Here is an 18,126-nt window from a genome sequence, read left to right on the forward strand (position 1 = left end):
TTTATATGCAGCCTCTAGGGAAAGCTAGACATGCTTAATGGGATTGCATTCTTCACCCCATTATGTCCACAATGGTATGCTGCCACATGCTTAGCCCCTTGGCACCATTCTGAGATATGAGTAGACCATGATCAATCTCCCTTTTTCTTTAGGTTTAGAAAGATCATGATTTACTTGAATCCTGGAATAATGTTGGAGGCTAAATGGCACCCTCCAGTTCTCACTTTCCTCTGTCGAGAAACACCTTAGCTTTACTTACCTTTAAGTGAACATCAGTGACTCCTTCCAATCAACGAGGCTGCAGGATATGCACCAGCCTTGGGTGCCGTGAAGCTAAAGGGGCTTATCAGAAGTGTATGCAGGTGGTTATGGGTGCCCTATACTTAGGATCGGAGATGAAACCTCCAACATATTCCATATTTCCATACAGACCACACGTCCTGCAACCAGCCAAGGGTTCCCGATGAATTTGCTGAGAGAAAAATGGCATGATCTAGTATCTTAAACCCCCTTCTCTCGCTCTGTGCAAATTCTGCTTCATCCATTGTGTATGCAGCATTTTGTTTTTGTATTGGGATCAGTTTCTGCAACATTGTAATTTTGAATACTTTTTTAATAATCCCGTCCATTGTCAAACTGTAATAATCAAAGGTTTTGCGGTTGACGATATTTTCCCATTTTGGGTGGTAAAATTTAATTATTAATAAGTAACAAAATGAACAGCAATTGCGTGAGTGCAGAAGGAAGGGGAGCATACGATCAGTGCTGTAACTTGCAAAGATTCATGGAGCAGTTAGTGTGATCCTGGCTCTTCCCCTGCAGCATTAGACCTCTAAACAAAGGCTGCATAGAGAAAAATAAAACAGGCTGATCAACAAGATGCCTGCGCATTTAAGGATAAGTATTTGGCACTTTAACAAATCAAGTTTTATTACTGTCAAAGTGAAGAACACTTCATCTTGAAAAAGAAACACGGGCGGCCAACACGTGCAGTGTTATTGTTAAGGTTATGAAAAAGAGGGAGGGGTAGAGTCTAGTTAATGTCACAACTTGTTCTGCTGAGCTGTGTAGAAAAAATCTCAAAAGATGCTGATGAATCAGTAAAATACAAATTCCATGAACCGGTAAGCAATGTGAATTGCGTTTCTTCTTAACTCTTGCATGGATTATGAATATTATTGACAAGGCCATCATTTGATGTCTGTCTGTATATGTGCTTGAGAAAGAGCATAGGTAGCCTCATAGAATCTCAACAGACCTTATAATAAGCCACTGGCCTGATTGAATTTGGAACTTTGTGTGCAGGCCTGCTCTCAGCCTGGGGGGGGGGGGGGGGCTAACGTTAGCAGATAGGTGGGCAAAGGCCAGAGAATTAAAGAAAACAAAAGGGTGTTAATTTACTCATTCCTGGGATCATTATCGTAAACCTCTGGACCCTCTCCAGAGCCAGCACATACTTCCTTAGATATGGTGCCCAAAGTTGCTCACAATATTCCAAATGAGGCCTGAACAGCGCCTTATAGAGTCTCAGCATTACGTCCCTGTTTTTGTATACAACCCCCGCGAAATAAATGCTAGCATTGTGTTTGCTTTCTTTACTACCGATTCGACTTGTAGACTAACATTTTGGGAATCCTACACCAGCACTCCCAATTCCCTTTGCACCTCCGATTTTTGGATTCTTCCCATTTAGAAATTAATCTACACCTTTATTCCTACTTCCAAAATGCATGACGCCACAGTTTGCGACACTACTATCTGCAGAGTCCCTTCTTTCCCTTCACTACCTGCCCCTCCACCTATTTTTAGTATGTACTAGACTAAGTGGGACCCGTTGGGTCCCATGTTCACACGTGAGGGCTGGTCCCCCGATGCAATATTCCACCTCTCAACCAATTCCAATATTGGTGGCCAGTGGGGGGGCTTTCTGGAGTGCTGGTATGGGTTCTTGGGGTGGCAGCTCAGTCCCTCAAGCCTGATCTGCTGGCAGCTAACTCACGGCTGGTGGGCTGGCATTTGACATGACTATTCCTTGAAATTCCATTTCAAGCAGGGTGCAAGGCCACCAAATTCAAATCCATGTTCCTACCATTTCAAGCAGGGTGCAAGGCCACCAAATTCAAGTGCAGTTTCTTACCACTATGAGCAGGGTGCAAGGCCACCGAATTCAAGTGCAGTTTCCAACCACTTCAAGCAGGGTGCAAGGCCACCAAATTCAAGTGCAGTTTCATACCACTTCAAGCTGGATCCATGGCCACCAAATTCAAGTGCAGTTTCATACCACTTTCAGCAGGGTGCTAGGCCACCAAATTCAGCTTTGGCTTGAAGTTTAATTGACTGTGTTATAGTTTAGGCCCTCAATTTCATGAATGAATGAATGAGTGAGTGAATGAATGAATAAGGAATGAATGAATGAATTTATTCACATTATAAAATGGTGCAATTAAATTAATTAAAGTCCATACAGATAGATTTTCGTAAATTCAGACTTTAATCTTACCTTTTTAATGCTTTTCCCACTAAATACAATTACCTGCTGCAAGTTTCCACGACATTTATTCCACAGAACAACACATCGGAATCTCCAGTAAAACAGGCATCTGTGAAGCCCCCTCAGCCATTTTGTGTGCTAGCCTGAAACAAAGCGCGTGATTGGCCAACTGGCAGACAACTCAATGTTAAATGTGCTTTGATTGGACTAAAAAATTCCCGACATTTTTCCGGTTTTTCTCTAATTTAATAAAAATGTGCAAGTCGAGTTTCAGGGGTGATTTATATAAATATTTTTACACAATATGTGAAAATTTCATGTAGTTTGGTGACTTGGGTCACGAAACTGCAGAATAAAGCTCCTCGGCCCACAGCCTACCAGCTCCAACCCTCTTGCAGCCACGTCTCTGTAATTCCCGCATCATACCTACCAATTTCTAACTGTGCCACAAGCTCATCTACTTTGTTTCTTAAACTGCACGCATTCAAATACATCTTAAATTTGGCATTCTCCTCCCCTCTTCCACCGGTCCCGATTCTACCTGACCGTACTCTTATCCCCTATACTTCCGTCCTGTTAATTCTGGAGACTTCTGTAACATTTCCTACCATCTCTTTCCCCACATACATACACTTCCAATTTGTTAACCCCCCTCCCCCACTATTTAGTTTAAAGCTCTATCTATAGCCCTGGCTATACGGTTTGCCAGGAGTTTGGTTCCAGTCGGGTTCAAGTGGATTGGTACCCACATGGACTACGAGAACCATCTTTCCTCTCGCAACTCATGATCCTCTGCAGGCCAGACGAGATGTCCCAAACTAGGGCACCAGGCAGGCGACACAGCCTTCAGGACTCTTGATTCTCGTGACAGACTATACTATCCCCAATGACAACTAAGTTTTTCTTCCCTCTCAAATGGTTCCTGAACCACAATGCCCTGGTCAGGTTGCTCATCCTTCCTACAGTCTAACTCAGTCCTCACCTCCGTTCCCCTGCCTGCCACATTACCAGTCACCTTCTTTATGTCACTACGGACCACGTAGTGGTTGGAAGCAGTTACTCTAGCAAGCGTAACTGCCTCCAGAAACACAGCATCCAGGTAATTCTCCCTGTCTCTGATGTGCCTCAGCGTTTGAAGCTCAGACTCCAGGTTGCCCACTTCCAGTCTCAGTTCTTCGATCAACCAGCATTTGCTGCAGATGTGGTCACCAGGAATAACCAAAGGGTCCTCCAGCTCCAACATCATGCAGCTGCAGCACATTGCATGATCCTGCATGTCTCCGAACTCTCCCGAGCCAAAGCCTCAAGATGCACTTTCCCTCCGCACGGCAATTCCCTTCAACACGGCTAGTCCGCTAGACTGACTTCCCTTTTATTTGCTGCAACAATCTCCAGCTAATCAACTTGCTTCACTAATGTCTCACCTCCACAATTAGCATGCTGAAACTGCAACTCTAACTTCTTCCTGACATTTTTTTTAACCCTTTGTGATTTAAAAAGGGTTGTGAATTCTCTGCCTCAGAAGGCAGAGGAGGCCAATTCTCTGGATGCTTTCAAGAGAGTTAGATAGAGCTCTTAAAGACAGCGGAGTCAAGGATATGGGGATAAGTCAAGAACGGGGTACTGATTGTGGATGATTAGCCATGATCACAGTGAATGGTGGTGCTGGCTCGAGGGGCCAAATGGCCTGCTCCTGCACCTATTGTTTATTAAAAAGCAGATTCTTACAGTTAATGACAGTTAGGGTGCTGGTGCACTCCTCCTGCAGGATGTGGGAAGTCAGGGAAACCAACGTTCTGTGGGAAGTTATGTTACAATTATACAATATGTTGGTGAGGCTGCACTTGCAATATTCTGTTCAGTTTTGGTCACCCTTCTATCGGAAAGGTGCCATTAAGACAAATAAGGTGCAAAGACGATCTATAAGGATGTTGCTGGGATTTAAAGGCCTGAGATATAGGGAGGGATAGGATTTTACTCCTTCAACAGCAGGAAGTGGAAGGATGATTTATAGAGGTGTATAAAGTCATAAGCAGATATGGTGAATGCAGACTTTTCCCAAGATAGGGGAATCGAGACCTAGAGGGCATTGGTCTAAGGTAAGAGGCGATAAAATAAATAAAAGGGACCTGAGGGGCAACATTTCCCACACAGAGGGCTGTGGGTGTATGGAATGAGTTGCCATGTAACATAACTGGTACAATAACGTCATTTGATCAGGTACATCGATATGAAAGGTTTAGAAAGATATTGGCCAAATGCACACAAATAGGACAGGTTTGGATGGGCATCTTTTCTATATTCAACATTAACCCTTTATATATTTGCTGGCAATCTGGTTTCTATCAATATTTCTAGTTTTATTAAGGCTTCTTACAAATACATTCAAAGGTTTCTGCACATTTGTACGGTGAGAAGATTCCCACAAACTAAACAAATAACCTTTTTCAGAATGCTCCATTTCACAAGACCTGTGAAAATTATGCATGGTACTGACAAGGCATATTCTGGAGGGTGTTACATTACATGATAACACTACAATTTGCTTTGCATTTCATTGCACATTAAACAACCTTCCACATTTGGTACCATGACACAATCATTTGAAACAGAAACCATAAATAGCTGACCATAAAGATGATAAATCCAACATAGTACACTTGCTTTGGGAGACAAAAAGATGCAATTCCCCTGAGAATATTACGCATTTACACAGAGATCATTCACTGACAGATGCTCAACCTTGTGCAAAATTGCCATATTTGCCAATATTGAAAATACAGCAGTAACTCGGCTTCCCCAGAATAAATTGTGCAAATACTACCTTTGAGAATTTCCTATTTAGTAGGAGAAGGTAGATTTTGCAAAATGACTAATCCTCAACCTTACCAAGCATAATTTTCAAGTTACTATTTAGACAGAAAGTTTGACAAATTATTGCATGTATGTGTGTGTGAAGGAGACATTGAGGTTATATACAAGTTCTTGGAACAAATTACAAATGCTAATAATTTGGTTACTCATAGAAATTAGTGATCTTTGAAGAATACACTTTAAAATGTTAAACTATAATCCTTATATTGATTGCAAAGACAGGAACTATTTTCCAGAAAACTATCAACTTTCAATCATAAGGAAAAAGAACTATTTCAAGATACCCAAGCTGATGTTAGATAGTCAAACCTTGAGGGTTTTAGCCCTTTCTAAAATAAATGAACTACTATGTAGTCTGTGTGGTGCGATAGTCCCAAGCGGTTTCCACAAACAAAATGTAAACTGTACAGACTAATTCGATATTCCACAGAGCATTTTGTTCTTTTCTCAAATCAATGCAAGTTTCTATGTGGCCTGCACTTTTCATCATTGCCAGATAGAAATTCCTGTATTACAAATGTTTCCAGCTTATATATCTAATCAGATGGTGATTAGTGATGATCGAGACGCGAAGTGGAAGGCTCCATTCAATTAATTAAATCCTCCAAACCTAATACTAATGCAACAACTGTCTGAAGGTAAAAGTTGTAACTTGGAGTCAGGTGTTACATCTTGAGGTTTACATTCTAATATTGAAGCTTCTGAGATGTAACTACTTCTGAATCTCTATCTGTAGAGATTTTATCCCATTACTGTCCTTCTTAGTACCTACACTGTAAAATCTGGACACTTTTTTCCTTGAAATGTAAAATGCGTTAAATACCATGCACAATTTTGTGTGCAATGTTTCTTACCCAATAAAGATGCATCTAAGTGCATTCATACAACTTCAGCAATCGTCAAACAGTAAAGATTGTGATGTTGCCATGACTAAGGAAATTTATTACAGTACCTGGCCATGGTGGATGAAATCTTTTTTTTTTTAACTTAAATCATTGTCAGTTACTGCTGGGCTAAATCCAATGGGAAAATAATTAACATTAAATGTACAAGCTTTTAATCCATTTGAATTCAAGCAAAAGCTTGCATATTTATCATGGCATTATGTTACTTTGCAATAATGTGCTTCTCAGCTAAAATCTTTTCTACAAGTACGGTTTTAACCGAATTGTTAATAAAAAGTTAGGACGAAAAAAAAAAGTTTTCTCAGACCTTCTTACTGTAATGGGCTAAACTTCAGCATCGGTTACAATGCTTCTATATAGCAGGTTCAAAAATGCTCAAACTTAAAATAAGGATTATTTCCAAAAAGTTATGTCCGGTACAAGATAAAATCAAGTTTTAGTTTATATGACTAAAAAGATTTAATTTAGATTGGCATTTTTAAAAATAATTTTTGGATTTAAATTACTGAAAAAGCAATTTGGTTTACATTGATTTAACTCCATTCCATCAAATAGGTGGGACACAGCATAATGTACAGCCATGCAATACAAACCTTGAAATGGAGCCGACTTTATTATAGTTAACATAGCAGAGTTATGAGCCCACGGTACAAAACCAAATTCAGCAATAACCTCGACAAATTGCTTGATGCCCGAAATACTGTCAGAATGTGTCACTGAAGACATAGCAGTATTGTCAGGTTTATTGAAAGCCCCAGTGGGAAAGCCTTGAAATAATTCTTCATCTTGTACTGGTAGTCACACTTTCAACAATGAAATGGCATTTTCTTTATGAATAGCCAATGTTTGAATTAAATATGAAAGGGTTTGTGCTCTCAATGTAAACTGGAAGGAGTAGCTTTTTGAAAACACCAGCAGAATGTTAGAAACTTGCAGGTTATCTAGTAGTCATGGTTAAAGTTTGAGTTTCCATATAATTGGAGGGACATTCACAAAAAAAATGTAGATAATTTTGCTTAAAAGGGCAAAGTGATTGGTAAATCAGGTGAAATTCGCATTTAACATGTCACATTTCGATGCAATTAAGAAATGCATAGAAGCAACCAGCAATGCTGCACAATCATCACTACCAACAATTTCCTGAAATATTAAAGCTTGATAAAATAAGGAGGTTCTGTACTATGGACTCATGCAAACAGCTTATGTTGTTTATTTGGTTCACATTATCGCAATAGATGTCACCTGACATCCTGATTAGAGCTTCCATCATCCCTGTTCTTAGACTTGAAGTGTGTTTGGAACTTGTAGATGAACAGCAGTGACTTTGAATAGTGTTTATTTTCCTCCATATTCTTCAATCTGCTGTAAGCCATCACGTTAGGGTTACTACAGCTCTAATGCATTTTGCACACAGGTGCCTTAAAAGTTTGGCCTTGCTGATTTAGTTCTGTTGTATATCCCAGGTCCACTCCATCAAAACGTTGCACACAGTGGAGGTATTGTGGTTTGACACTCGAGACAAATGTACAGGTTCAGTCACTGGAGAAAAGGTCACCAGCAGAAGGCAGTGGTGCTAAACCACCAGTAACATTTGGAAGCAATGATAAGTCTGGCAAGTTCTGGATATGAGACTTCAGCTCCTTCCGAACTTGTGTAACTTGAGCCAATTTCTGCTTATATTCCTAGAAAAGAAAAACTGAAAGTTATGATTGAACAGTAATAATCCTCTGTAGTAAATTTCAACGATCAGAGGAGGAACAGAGCGTCAATGGGTCAGTTTTAACAAGGAGCTGTTTGATTAGTTTAATGAGAGATACAGCAGCTAATTAAATGAGGTTGTAGCAGAGTGGCCACCAGGGAATGGCTGTGTTGAAATTAAGTGATGTTTGAGGGTAAGTGTGGAGGCTTTGGCTCTGAGGCTTCAGCGAAGGTAATAAGCAAAGGGTGATGGCAGGATAAAGTACAGTCTGTTCTTTCGTGCAATTCTTCATTGACCTTAGCACAGTAAAAATGGGAGGTGATAGCATGCAATGCTCCTCCTGCAGGATGTTGGAAGTCAGGGAAACGTCCAGTGTCCGCGAGGACTACAGTTGTGGGAAGTGCGCCCGGCCATAACACCTTGCAGACCACGGCAGGGAACTGGAGCTACAGCTGGAACACCTCAGGCTCATTCACGGGGTGAGAGAGTACCATAGATAGGACTTATAGTGAGGTGGTCATGTCTAAGGCACAGGCAGAATAGAGGTGGCCACCTGGAAAGGAAGCAGGCAGAGTGCAGGACATCCGTGGCCATTCCCCTTCCAAACAGGTATACCTTTCTGAGGCACAGCAGGGAATGGCAAAGTAAGACAAGGCCGTAAGAATAGAAGACTCAGTAGTTAGCGGGACATTCAGGAGCAAACAAGACTTCAAAACAGTGTGTGGCCTCCTTGGTGTCAGGGTCCAGGAAATCTTAGAGCAGCTGCACGTTCTCACAGGGTAGGCTGAACAGCCAGAAGTCGTTGTGCACAATGGCAACACCAACATGTAGGTATGTTGCAAAGCCTACCTGAAGCGTCGTTGAAAATCTGCTGCTGCGGGTGTGCGCGATTTTGGCGCCGTTTAGAGGAGGGCGGGTTTAAAACGCGATTTTCTCTAGGCTGTTCAAATCGAAGATGTTCAGCCTAGTTAATTATTAACGAAAAATCGCTGGAAGACCCCGTCGCAAAAGCTATTATTAGTTTTAAAGGCCTCGTATAATAGTTATAGTAGTTTAAAAATCAATCTCTAAACCCGCGACCGCCAGCAACCGCAGGGCTCATAAAGCAAATATCTGAAGTTAGGCTGTATATTTTTACATTAAAAAGGGCTTCTAAAGAACCCTTTATACAAAGTTTAATATTGCGAGTAGCTCATTTTGGGCCCATTATATCCCGCAGTATTTTTCTCGGCATTTGGGGCACAAATCTACCGCAATGTGAACGTTCCAAACCAGCGCGTTCCACAGGGACCCACTGGAAAGCTGATTTAAATGGGCATTTATTTACAGCAATTGAGCACTAAATTCCTTCCATTTGGTCTATAAATTAATGTAAATGAGATTTAAAAATCATGTTTTATTGTGAATTATTTGTGAATATTATTTGGACATTTAGGCTATTTAAAAATGTTAATCATTTATTAAGAAATGGATAGATGTTTAGATCTAGTAATTGAAGTCTGAATTTAGCTACAATTAGGTAACTAACTAATTATATGCTTTAATTTCAGGTCATCCAAGTAAGATTATTTTATATTTGTTTCAGAATGCTTCAATCTATGATAACTGAAAATTTCATTCAGTTCTCTTAATTTTTAAGAAAGTTATGGGCTTTTGACTGTTCACGATCACAGCTTTTTTGTTATGTCCATAGAAAATCAATAGGGAACAAGATGCTCATTTCCGAGTATGAAAATGGCCATAACTTTTTAAATACTTGAGATATGAAAGTGAATTAGGTGTCAAATTAAACTTATTTTTATGCTTTATCTGATGGGATAAATTACAGACTTGATTTTTAAAATCTCAAAATTTTGTAACATTGCTACAACATGGGTAGGACGCAGAGTGAATCGGGAGTTAAGACAAAAAGTTAAATAGCAGGACCCCTCTAGATTACTTCCAGTGCCATGTGTTAGTGAGATTACAAATAGGATGATACAACAGATCTTCAGACCACCAGCATCTTCTTTGGGACAAAGGTGGCCTGTACAAGTGGGACAGTTGCCTGAACTGGAATGGGAACAATACTCCTGCAGTGAGGTTCATTAGTGCTATTTAGGAGTGTTTCAACTAGAATGCAGGGAGGTGGGAACTAGAATTGTAGGTTAGAAAATAGGACTGATGGCAAGGTAGAGGTTAGAACCTAAATCTCACAAGGATAGGAGGGAGGGGTTGAGTAATGTGGTGAGGCTGATGGGGTGAAGTGTGTTTATTTCAATGCAATGAGTATTGTGGTTAAAGCAGATGAATTTGGAGCCTGCATCAGTGTTTGTAACTATAATTTTATGACCATTATGGAGACTTGGTTGCGAGAGGGACACGACTGGCAGCTCTGTGTTACAAATTTTCATTGCTTCGGGCAATAAGCAATATTGAAGCAATAAAATGTTGCTCTGATAATCAGGGAGAATGTCACGTTGGCACTCAGAGAGGACATAGTGGAGGGTTAATTGGGTATGGGTAGCGCTCAAAAATAAGAAAGGTTCAATCACTGCAAATGTATTGTACTCTAGGCTCCCCAATAGCCAGAAGGGGATAGAGAAACAGATATGTAGACAGATTACTGAAAGTTGCCAAAGCAACAGGGTCCTCATATTGGATGATTTTAACTTCTCCAATATGGACTGGGACTTGCTCAATGCCAAAGGCTTAGGCAAAGCAGAATTTATCAGATGCACCCAAGAGGGTATCGTAAAATAGCATGTGGATAGTCCAACCTGAGAAGGGAACATACTGGACCTTGCATTGGGAAACGAGCCAGGTAACTGGTGTTTCAGTGGAAGAGCATTTTGGGGTCGTGATCACAACTCCATACGTTTTAAGATTCTTTTCAATATGGATAATTCTAGACATAGCGGGGAGATACTAAATTTGGTACGAGTTAAGGGGAGTAAATTCAGAGCAGTTGTTATTGGGCAGTTCCATGTCTGAAATGTAATAGTCATTTAAAGGCCAGTTGATCAAAATTCAGGATCAGCATGTTTCAAAAAGGACAAAGGATAAGGATGGCAAGATAAGAGAAGCTTGGACAATCAGACAGGTAGCAAATACAGTCAAAAAAAAGGAATCGTATGCAAGGTTTAAGAAGATATTAATCAGACAGGGTCTTTGAGGAATATAAAGCAAGTAGGAAAGACCTCAAAATGGACAAAGGGAGCCATGAAACGGCTTTGGTGATTAGAATTCAAGAAAATACCAACACTTTTTGTACGTACATTACAAACAAGAGTAACGAAGGATAAAGGAAGGAATTTTTGTTTGGCCTCATAGGTTGAGGACAAGGTACCAACAGTACTTTGCATCTGTATTCAACAAGAAGGACATGGAGGACAGTGAAATCAGCATGGAGAATACCAACATGCAGGGGTAATTTGAAATCAAGGGGAAGGTGGCGTTGAGGCTCTTGAAGAGCATTAAGGTAGATGAATCCCCAGGGTCTGGTGGGATTCCTCCCAGGTTATTGAAAGACTAGAGGAGATTGCAGGACTGGAGGACTGGCAAGTATCCAATGTTTAGGAGGGAACTGCAAATGCCGGTTTACACCGATGATAGACACAAAATGCTGGAGTAACTCAGCAGGACAGGCAGCATCTCTGGATACAAAAAATGGGTGTCATTTTGGGTCGAGACTTCTTCAGACTGAGAGTCAGGGGAGAGGAAGAGAGGTATGGAAGGGTAAGGTGTGAAAACGAGAGATCAAAGGGGACTGTCAAAGAAAATGTTGAATAGATCATTATTAGCTGGGGGAAAGTGACAATGAGGCATACAAAGATAAAATTTTATCAGGAGGACAGTCAGACTGGTCGGAGAACTAGGGGAGGGGTGGAGAGCGAAGGAAAGCAAGGGTTAATTGAAGTTAGTGGTCAATGTTCATACCGCTGGGTTGTAACCTGCCCAAGCAAAATATGAGGTGCTGTTCCTCCAATTTGCTTTTGACCTCACAGTGACAGTGGAGGCCCAGGACAGAAAGGTCAGTATGGGAATAGGAGGAAGAGTTAAAGTGTTTAGCAACCAGGTGATCAGTAGGTTTAGGTGGACTGAGCGAAGGTGTTCACCAAAAAGATCAGCGAGCCTGCGCATGGTCTCACTGATATATAAAAGTCCACACCTGGAACAGCGGATACAGTGGTTGAGGTTGGAGTAGGTGCAAGTGAACCCTCTGCCTCACCTGAAAAGACTATTGGGGTCCTTGGATGTCGTCGAGGGGGGAGGTATAGGGACAGGTGGTGCATCTCCTGCGGTTGATGGGAAAAGTTCCTGTGGAAGGGGTGGTAAGGGTGGGAAGGGACGAGTTGACCAGAGAGTTGTGGAGGGAACTGTCTCTGCGGAAAGCAGAAAGGGGTGGAGATGGGAAGATGTGGCTAGTAGTGGGATCCCGTTGGAAGTGGCAAAATGTAGGAGGATTATGTGCTGTATGCGACGGCTGATGGGAGCATGTACAGTAGATGCAGATGTATAGCTCCACTGTTGGGCCGATTTGGTGTATTGCATGTAGTTCCGGTTGCTGCATAGGATACGAAGGACGACATTTTTGGAGGGTGTAGAGGAGGTTTACTGGAACAATGTCTGGATTAGAGGATATTAGCTGGGTTGAACAGACTTGAACTGTTTTCTCTGGAATGCCAGAGGTTGAGGAGACCAAATAGAGGAATATAAAATTATGAGCTGCATAGATAGGGTAAACAGTCAGATTCCCATCATGGAAATATCAAAGGCGAGACAGCATCGGCTTAAGGTGAGAGGGACAAAGTTTAAAGGAAATATGCGGGGCAAGTTTTTTTGTTCAGAGTGGTGGATTCCCAGAATGAACTGCCAAGGGAGTTGGTGCAGCCATAGACAACAGTGACGTTAAAGAAGTTTTTGATATCGACATGAACACACAGGGAATGGAACGATATGGACCATGTGTAAGCAAATAAAATTCGGTTATTTTAGCATTACGTTCAGCACAGACATCGTGGGCCTAAATATCTGTACTATCCTACATTCCACCTGCTTGGATTGCCAAATGTTAATTGAAACTGTTAAGATATTAAAGCATAGAATAATACGATGCATTAAATTTACAAGCACATACCACACAATTCTCTTTTCCGAAGTAGCATTTCAAAACAATCTCAAGATCAATGCACTTAGAGAAACAAAAATGGGCACAAAGGACTGCAGATGTTGGAACCTTGAGCAAAACATGAAGTACTGCAGGAGCTCAGTGAGTCCGTTCAATCAATCTTCAGAAGGGTCCCAACCCGAAATCTCACCTATCCATTCCCTCCAGAGATGCTGCTTGACCCACTGAGTTGCTCCAGCAGTTGGTGTTTAGTTATATTTTAAATAATCTCCAGTTTTGCACATGAAGTATAATAAGCATGACCTATTTAAAGCTCAGATTAACCCTGGGGATTTTTAGGCTGACACTGATTGATGTTTAAACATTAGGGTTGTTAGAGGGAACAAGGTACCCACCGCTAGCTTTTTCTCTTTCTCTCCCAGGATCTCCTTCTGACTATTGATGTATTCAGTCAGCATTCTTGCCAGTTGCCGTCGGTCATCCAGTTCTGCTGCTAGACGCCCATTATACTCAGCTAACAGCAAACAAGCCTCATCAACGATTTTTGATAGTCTTTCCGCAGCTGCTTTATCTACATGCAAGAAACAGACAAAATTAACAATACTACAATGAATTTTTAAGTAAGTTTCAGGAAAATTAACAGCAAGTTAATTTGATATTTGTGGCTGGAAGAATAAATAAAACTGCCTTCAGAGATATGGGGACCAATAATAGAATGTCTGAAACAACAATAATAATTTAACTAAAACCCTCAACTTAAGCGTGGAGAACCAATCTGGCATTTACTATATGTGTTCAAGAAGGAACTGCAGATGAGCAGAAAGTACCTTTGGCATTTACTATAGTTTGTTGTGATAATAAATCTTTGCTAAACCACTTAATTAGTCGAAGTCACCAGAAATTTGGATTTTCAAGTTGTTTTGTGTTCATCTCCATTCGTCCATGTACAATTAGTACAATGAAAGGAAGGAACTACCAAATAGGTTCCTCCAAATTATTTCTGCTCATTATTTATATGAACTTAAAACAAAAGAAAAAGTTAAAGCAACTATCAAGAGGTAATCCAGGTGAACATTTTGGGTGCATCTAGCTATTATACCCGAAAATACTCTATTTTAGTAGATAATAATGGATGTTAATTTCCAATATGATTTTGATTCATATTTCTCACATAATTGGTCACTGTGATCACGGTTTGTTAACTTATGTATAATTTTATAAAGGAGATGCATTAATTGCAATGCTATAGTAAGAACATATTATCCATCCCAATCAATATTGATAGAGCACACTCGCTACCTGCAATGTTCTCCAGGAGTGAAACGTCTTGCACTTCTTGAGGTAATGATGCAATCTTCTGACGAACAGTTGCATCCCCAGATGCTGCATTTTCCAAGTCTTGTAAAGCTTTAATCAGATTTTCAGTCTTAAAACAAAAGAATACACGAAGAGTATACTTGCCAGTGTAAACAAAGTTAATGGTATGCAGAGCAAGATATTTAGATTCAGAAGGTATAATTAAGGAAAACAAATAAATGATTAAGTCGGCATGCTAATGAAACAATTATACAAAATTAATTTGATGTTAGAAAAATGCTGAAAAGATTGCCTATAGTGAACTACTCAAACTGGACGAAGAATTCAAGCTTTCACACAAACAACAGGCAAATATACTGCAATTATAGATGAATACACATAATCAATGTGCACATTTCTGAGAATAGTGTCGATGAACATGAAAAGTTGGACACATTGTGAGCTTTGTCAATAAACAAATTAAATCTTTATTGACAAAGTTCTGTTACTTGTTTACCATAAGAGTTATGTTGGTTTTGAGGATAAATATAGTATAATATCCCTGGGAAGGGCTAATATCAAGTCAGTGATGAATATTTAGGATGCGTCAATATTTATAATATAATAATCCTGTACAAAATTACAACATACACTGAAGATTTTTAGCATAATTTGTAATGCTGACTTGACTTTGGCACTACCATAGTGCCGGTGCCGAAAAAGTCAAAAGTCACCAACCTGAATGACTACCGCCCGGTTGCCCTAACTCCAATACCAATGAAGTGCTTTGAAAGGCTGGTCCTATCCCACATCAAATCCAGCATCCCTGCCTCACTGGACTCTCATCAATTTGCATACAGGGCAAATAGATCCACAGAGGATGCCATCTCTGTGGCTCTTCACACTGTCCTGACTCACCTGGAAAGACAGGGCACGTGCGTGAGGATGCTCTTCATAGACTATAGCTCTGCCTTCAACATGGTCATCCCCATCAAGCTCACCACCAAACTCCACCAGCTAGGCCTCAGCTCGCCGATATTCGACTGGATCCTGAATTTTCTGATGGAGCGACCGCAGGCAGTGAGACTGGGCCCGCACCTGTCCTCCACTATCACCCTGAGCACCGGCACACCACAGGGCTGTGTACTGAGCCCCATGCTCTACTCCCTCTTCACACACGACTGTGTTCCTGTATTCGACACCAACACCATCGTCAAGTTTGCAGACGACACAACGGTGATCGGGCTGATCACCAACGGCGATGAAACAAACTACAGAGCGGAGGTGCAGAACCTGGCGGATTGGTGCTCACGTAACAACTTGTCCCTAAACACCTCCAAGACCAAGGAGCTGATTATCGACTTCAGGAGGACACATAATGGGGAATACGCCCCAATCTCCATCTACGGGGACAGTGTGGAGAGAGTGTCAAGCTTTAAGTTTCTGGGCACTCACATCTCAGAGGACCTCACATGGTCCACCGACACCGCTGCGCTGGTCAAGAAGACACAGCAACGACTGTTCTTCCTGAGAACATTGAAAAAGACTGGTCTGCCCCAACAGCTGCTGACGACCTTGTACCGCTGCACGACAGAGAGCATACTAACATATGGCATCTGTGTGGTATCTCAGCTGCATGGAGGCGGAAAGGAGAGCTCTTCAGCGCGTCGTCCACAGAGCGCAGAAGATTATTGGGACACAGCTACCAGCCTTGGAGGGCATCTACCACACACGGTGCCTCAGGAAGGCCGTCAGCATCCATAAAGACTCCTCACACCCTTGTAATGGACTGTTCGAACTCCTACCTTCCGGCAGATGTTACAAGGCCTTCTACGCCCGCACCTCCAGACTCAGGAACAGCTTCATCCCCAGAGCAATAGCTGCTCTGAACCGGCCCTGCTGAGTGCCCCCCACCCCCATGAACTGCCTCCCTCGGATGGTCACGTCGCACAGACACATTTGCACTTTAGACTGTTTTACTGTTCTTTTTATAAACCATGTTCTCGGGGTATCTAAATCTACATTTTATTAGTTGTTTAAGTTATGACATCGGATGGAAGCTGCATACCAAATCTCGTTGCACATATGTGCAATGACAATAAAAGATATTATTATTAAATACATACCAACATTGGACTTGTGCCAGTATCAATAGGGGAAAAATTCACTCTGTAATCATCATCTTCTTCATCTTCAACAATGGGATAGGTACGTTTTGGTGCTCGCTTCTCTTCTCCTGTGTAAACAAGAGCTTTTGCTAGTGATACTTTACAGACAGAGTTAAACAAACTGGTAATGAGTAAATTGGTTAACACCAGTTGGAGTGCACACAAGGATTAGGTCTCCACTATTGTAGTTGTGCAATTTGTAATTAAGGAAATGTTGGGAAAGCAGTCAATTCTGAAAATGTTGATTTAGACAATAGACAATAATTCGGCCCTTCGAGTCAGCACCACCAGTCAATGTGATCATGGCTGATTATTTTAATAAGTCATAGTGATAGTGTGGAAACAGGCCCTTCGGCCCAACTTGCCCACACCAATCAACAATGTCCCAGCTACACTAGTCCCACTTGTTTGCGCTTGGTCCATATCCCTCCAAACCTGTCCTATCTATGTACCTGTTTAGCTGTTTCTTAAACGACGGGATAGTCCCAGCCTCAGCTACCTCCTCTGGCAGCTTGTTCCATACACCCACCACCCATTGTATGAAAAAGCTATCCCTCGGATTCCTATTAAATCTTTTCCCCTTTCCCTTGAACATATGTCTTCTGCTCCTTGCTTCCCCTACACTGGGCAAGAGACTGTGCATCTACCGGATCTATTCCTCTCATGATTTTGTACACCTCTATAAGATTCCCCCTCATCCTCCTGCGCTCCATGGAATAGAGACCCAGCCAACTCAACCTCTCCCTATAGCGCACACCCTCTAGTCCGGGCAACATCCTCGTAAATCTTTTCTGAACCCTTTCCAGCTTGACAATATCTATATTACTAAAAGTCTGATCTTGACCACTTCCTGTTCTGTATATTGATTTTAGAAAACACGCTGCCACTTACGGCTGTGATTTTTGGCCATCTTACTCAAAGTCCCCCTCCGCTGCGCAGGACAAGAGGATTTGTCCCATCGATGACAAATAAAAGAGTTATTAGTGTTTAAAAAATGTTGAGATTCTCTCTCCTGAAGGCCACGCCCCTTCATTAGGGACTATAAAACCTGGAAGTGTTGAGTGCCTCAGTCAGTCTTTGCAAGATGGGGTAAGCAGTCTGAGCTGCGAATAACACTGAACACACGTCTACTAAACTGTGAGTGGTTTTACTGACCTGTCAGTGCCCTTAATGTGGTTTGAAAATGCTAAAGTTGTGCGGCCTTTGGTTTGGAAATGCTAAAGCTGTGTGGCCTTTGGTTTGGAAATGCTAAAGCTGTGGCCTTTGGTTTGGAAATGCTAAAGCTGTGTGGCCTTTGGTTTGGAAATGCTAAAGCTGTGTGGCCTTTGGTTTCGAAATGCTAAAGCTGTGTTGCCTAATTAAAGTTGCCTTGCCTAATTAAAGTTGCCTTGCCTTCTATATAATTAAAAGTCTAATCTTGACCACTTCCTGTTTGCGCTTTATATTGATTTTAGAAATAAAACCCTACCACGTACGGCTGTGATTTTTGGCCATCTTACTCAGAGTCCCCCTCCGCTCATCAGGTGCCGAGGATTTTTCCCATCGATGAAAAATAAAAGTTATTAGTGTTTAAAAAATATTGA

General features: G+C 41.4%; 1 protein-coding gene across 2 annotated transcripts in view; it reads right to left on the reverse strand.

Moving 5' to 3' along the window:
* Window positions 1–4,830: 4,830 nt before the first annotated feature.
* rprd1b (regulation of nuclear pre-mRNA domain containing 1B) overlaps window positions 4,831–18,126 on the reverse strand; it is a 31,993-nt gene continuing 18,697 nt past the window's right edge. For both annotated transcript variants that reach the window (XM_033041611.1, XM_033041612.1), the window contains 4 exons: window positions 16,502–16,611; window positions 14,379–14,505; window positions 13,475–13,650; window positions 4,831–7,952 (listed from right to left, as the gene is read on the reverse strand). In XM_033041611.1, coding sequence (XP_032897502.1) covers window positions 7,803–7,952; window positions 13,475–13,650; window positions 14,379–14,505; window positions 16,502–16,611 — 563 coding nt within the window. In that variant the 3' untranslated portion in view covers window positions 4,831–7,802. The remainder of the gene's footprint in view (window positions 7,953–13,474; window positions 13,651–14,378; window positions 14,506–16,501; window positions 16,612–18,126) is intronic.

The sequence above is a fragment of the Amblyraja radiata genome, chromosome 23 (assembly GCF_010909765.2).
Source record: "Amblyraja radiata isolate CabotCenter1 chromosome 23, sAmbRad1.1.pri, whole genome shotgun sequence".
Lineage (NCBI taxonomy): Eukaryota > Metazoa > Chordata > Chondrichthyes > Rajiformes > Rajidae > Amblyraja > Amblyraja radiata.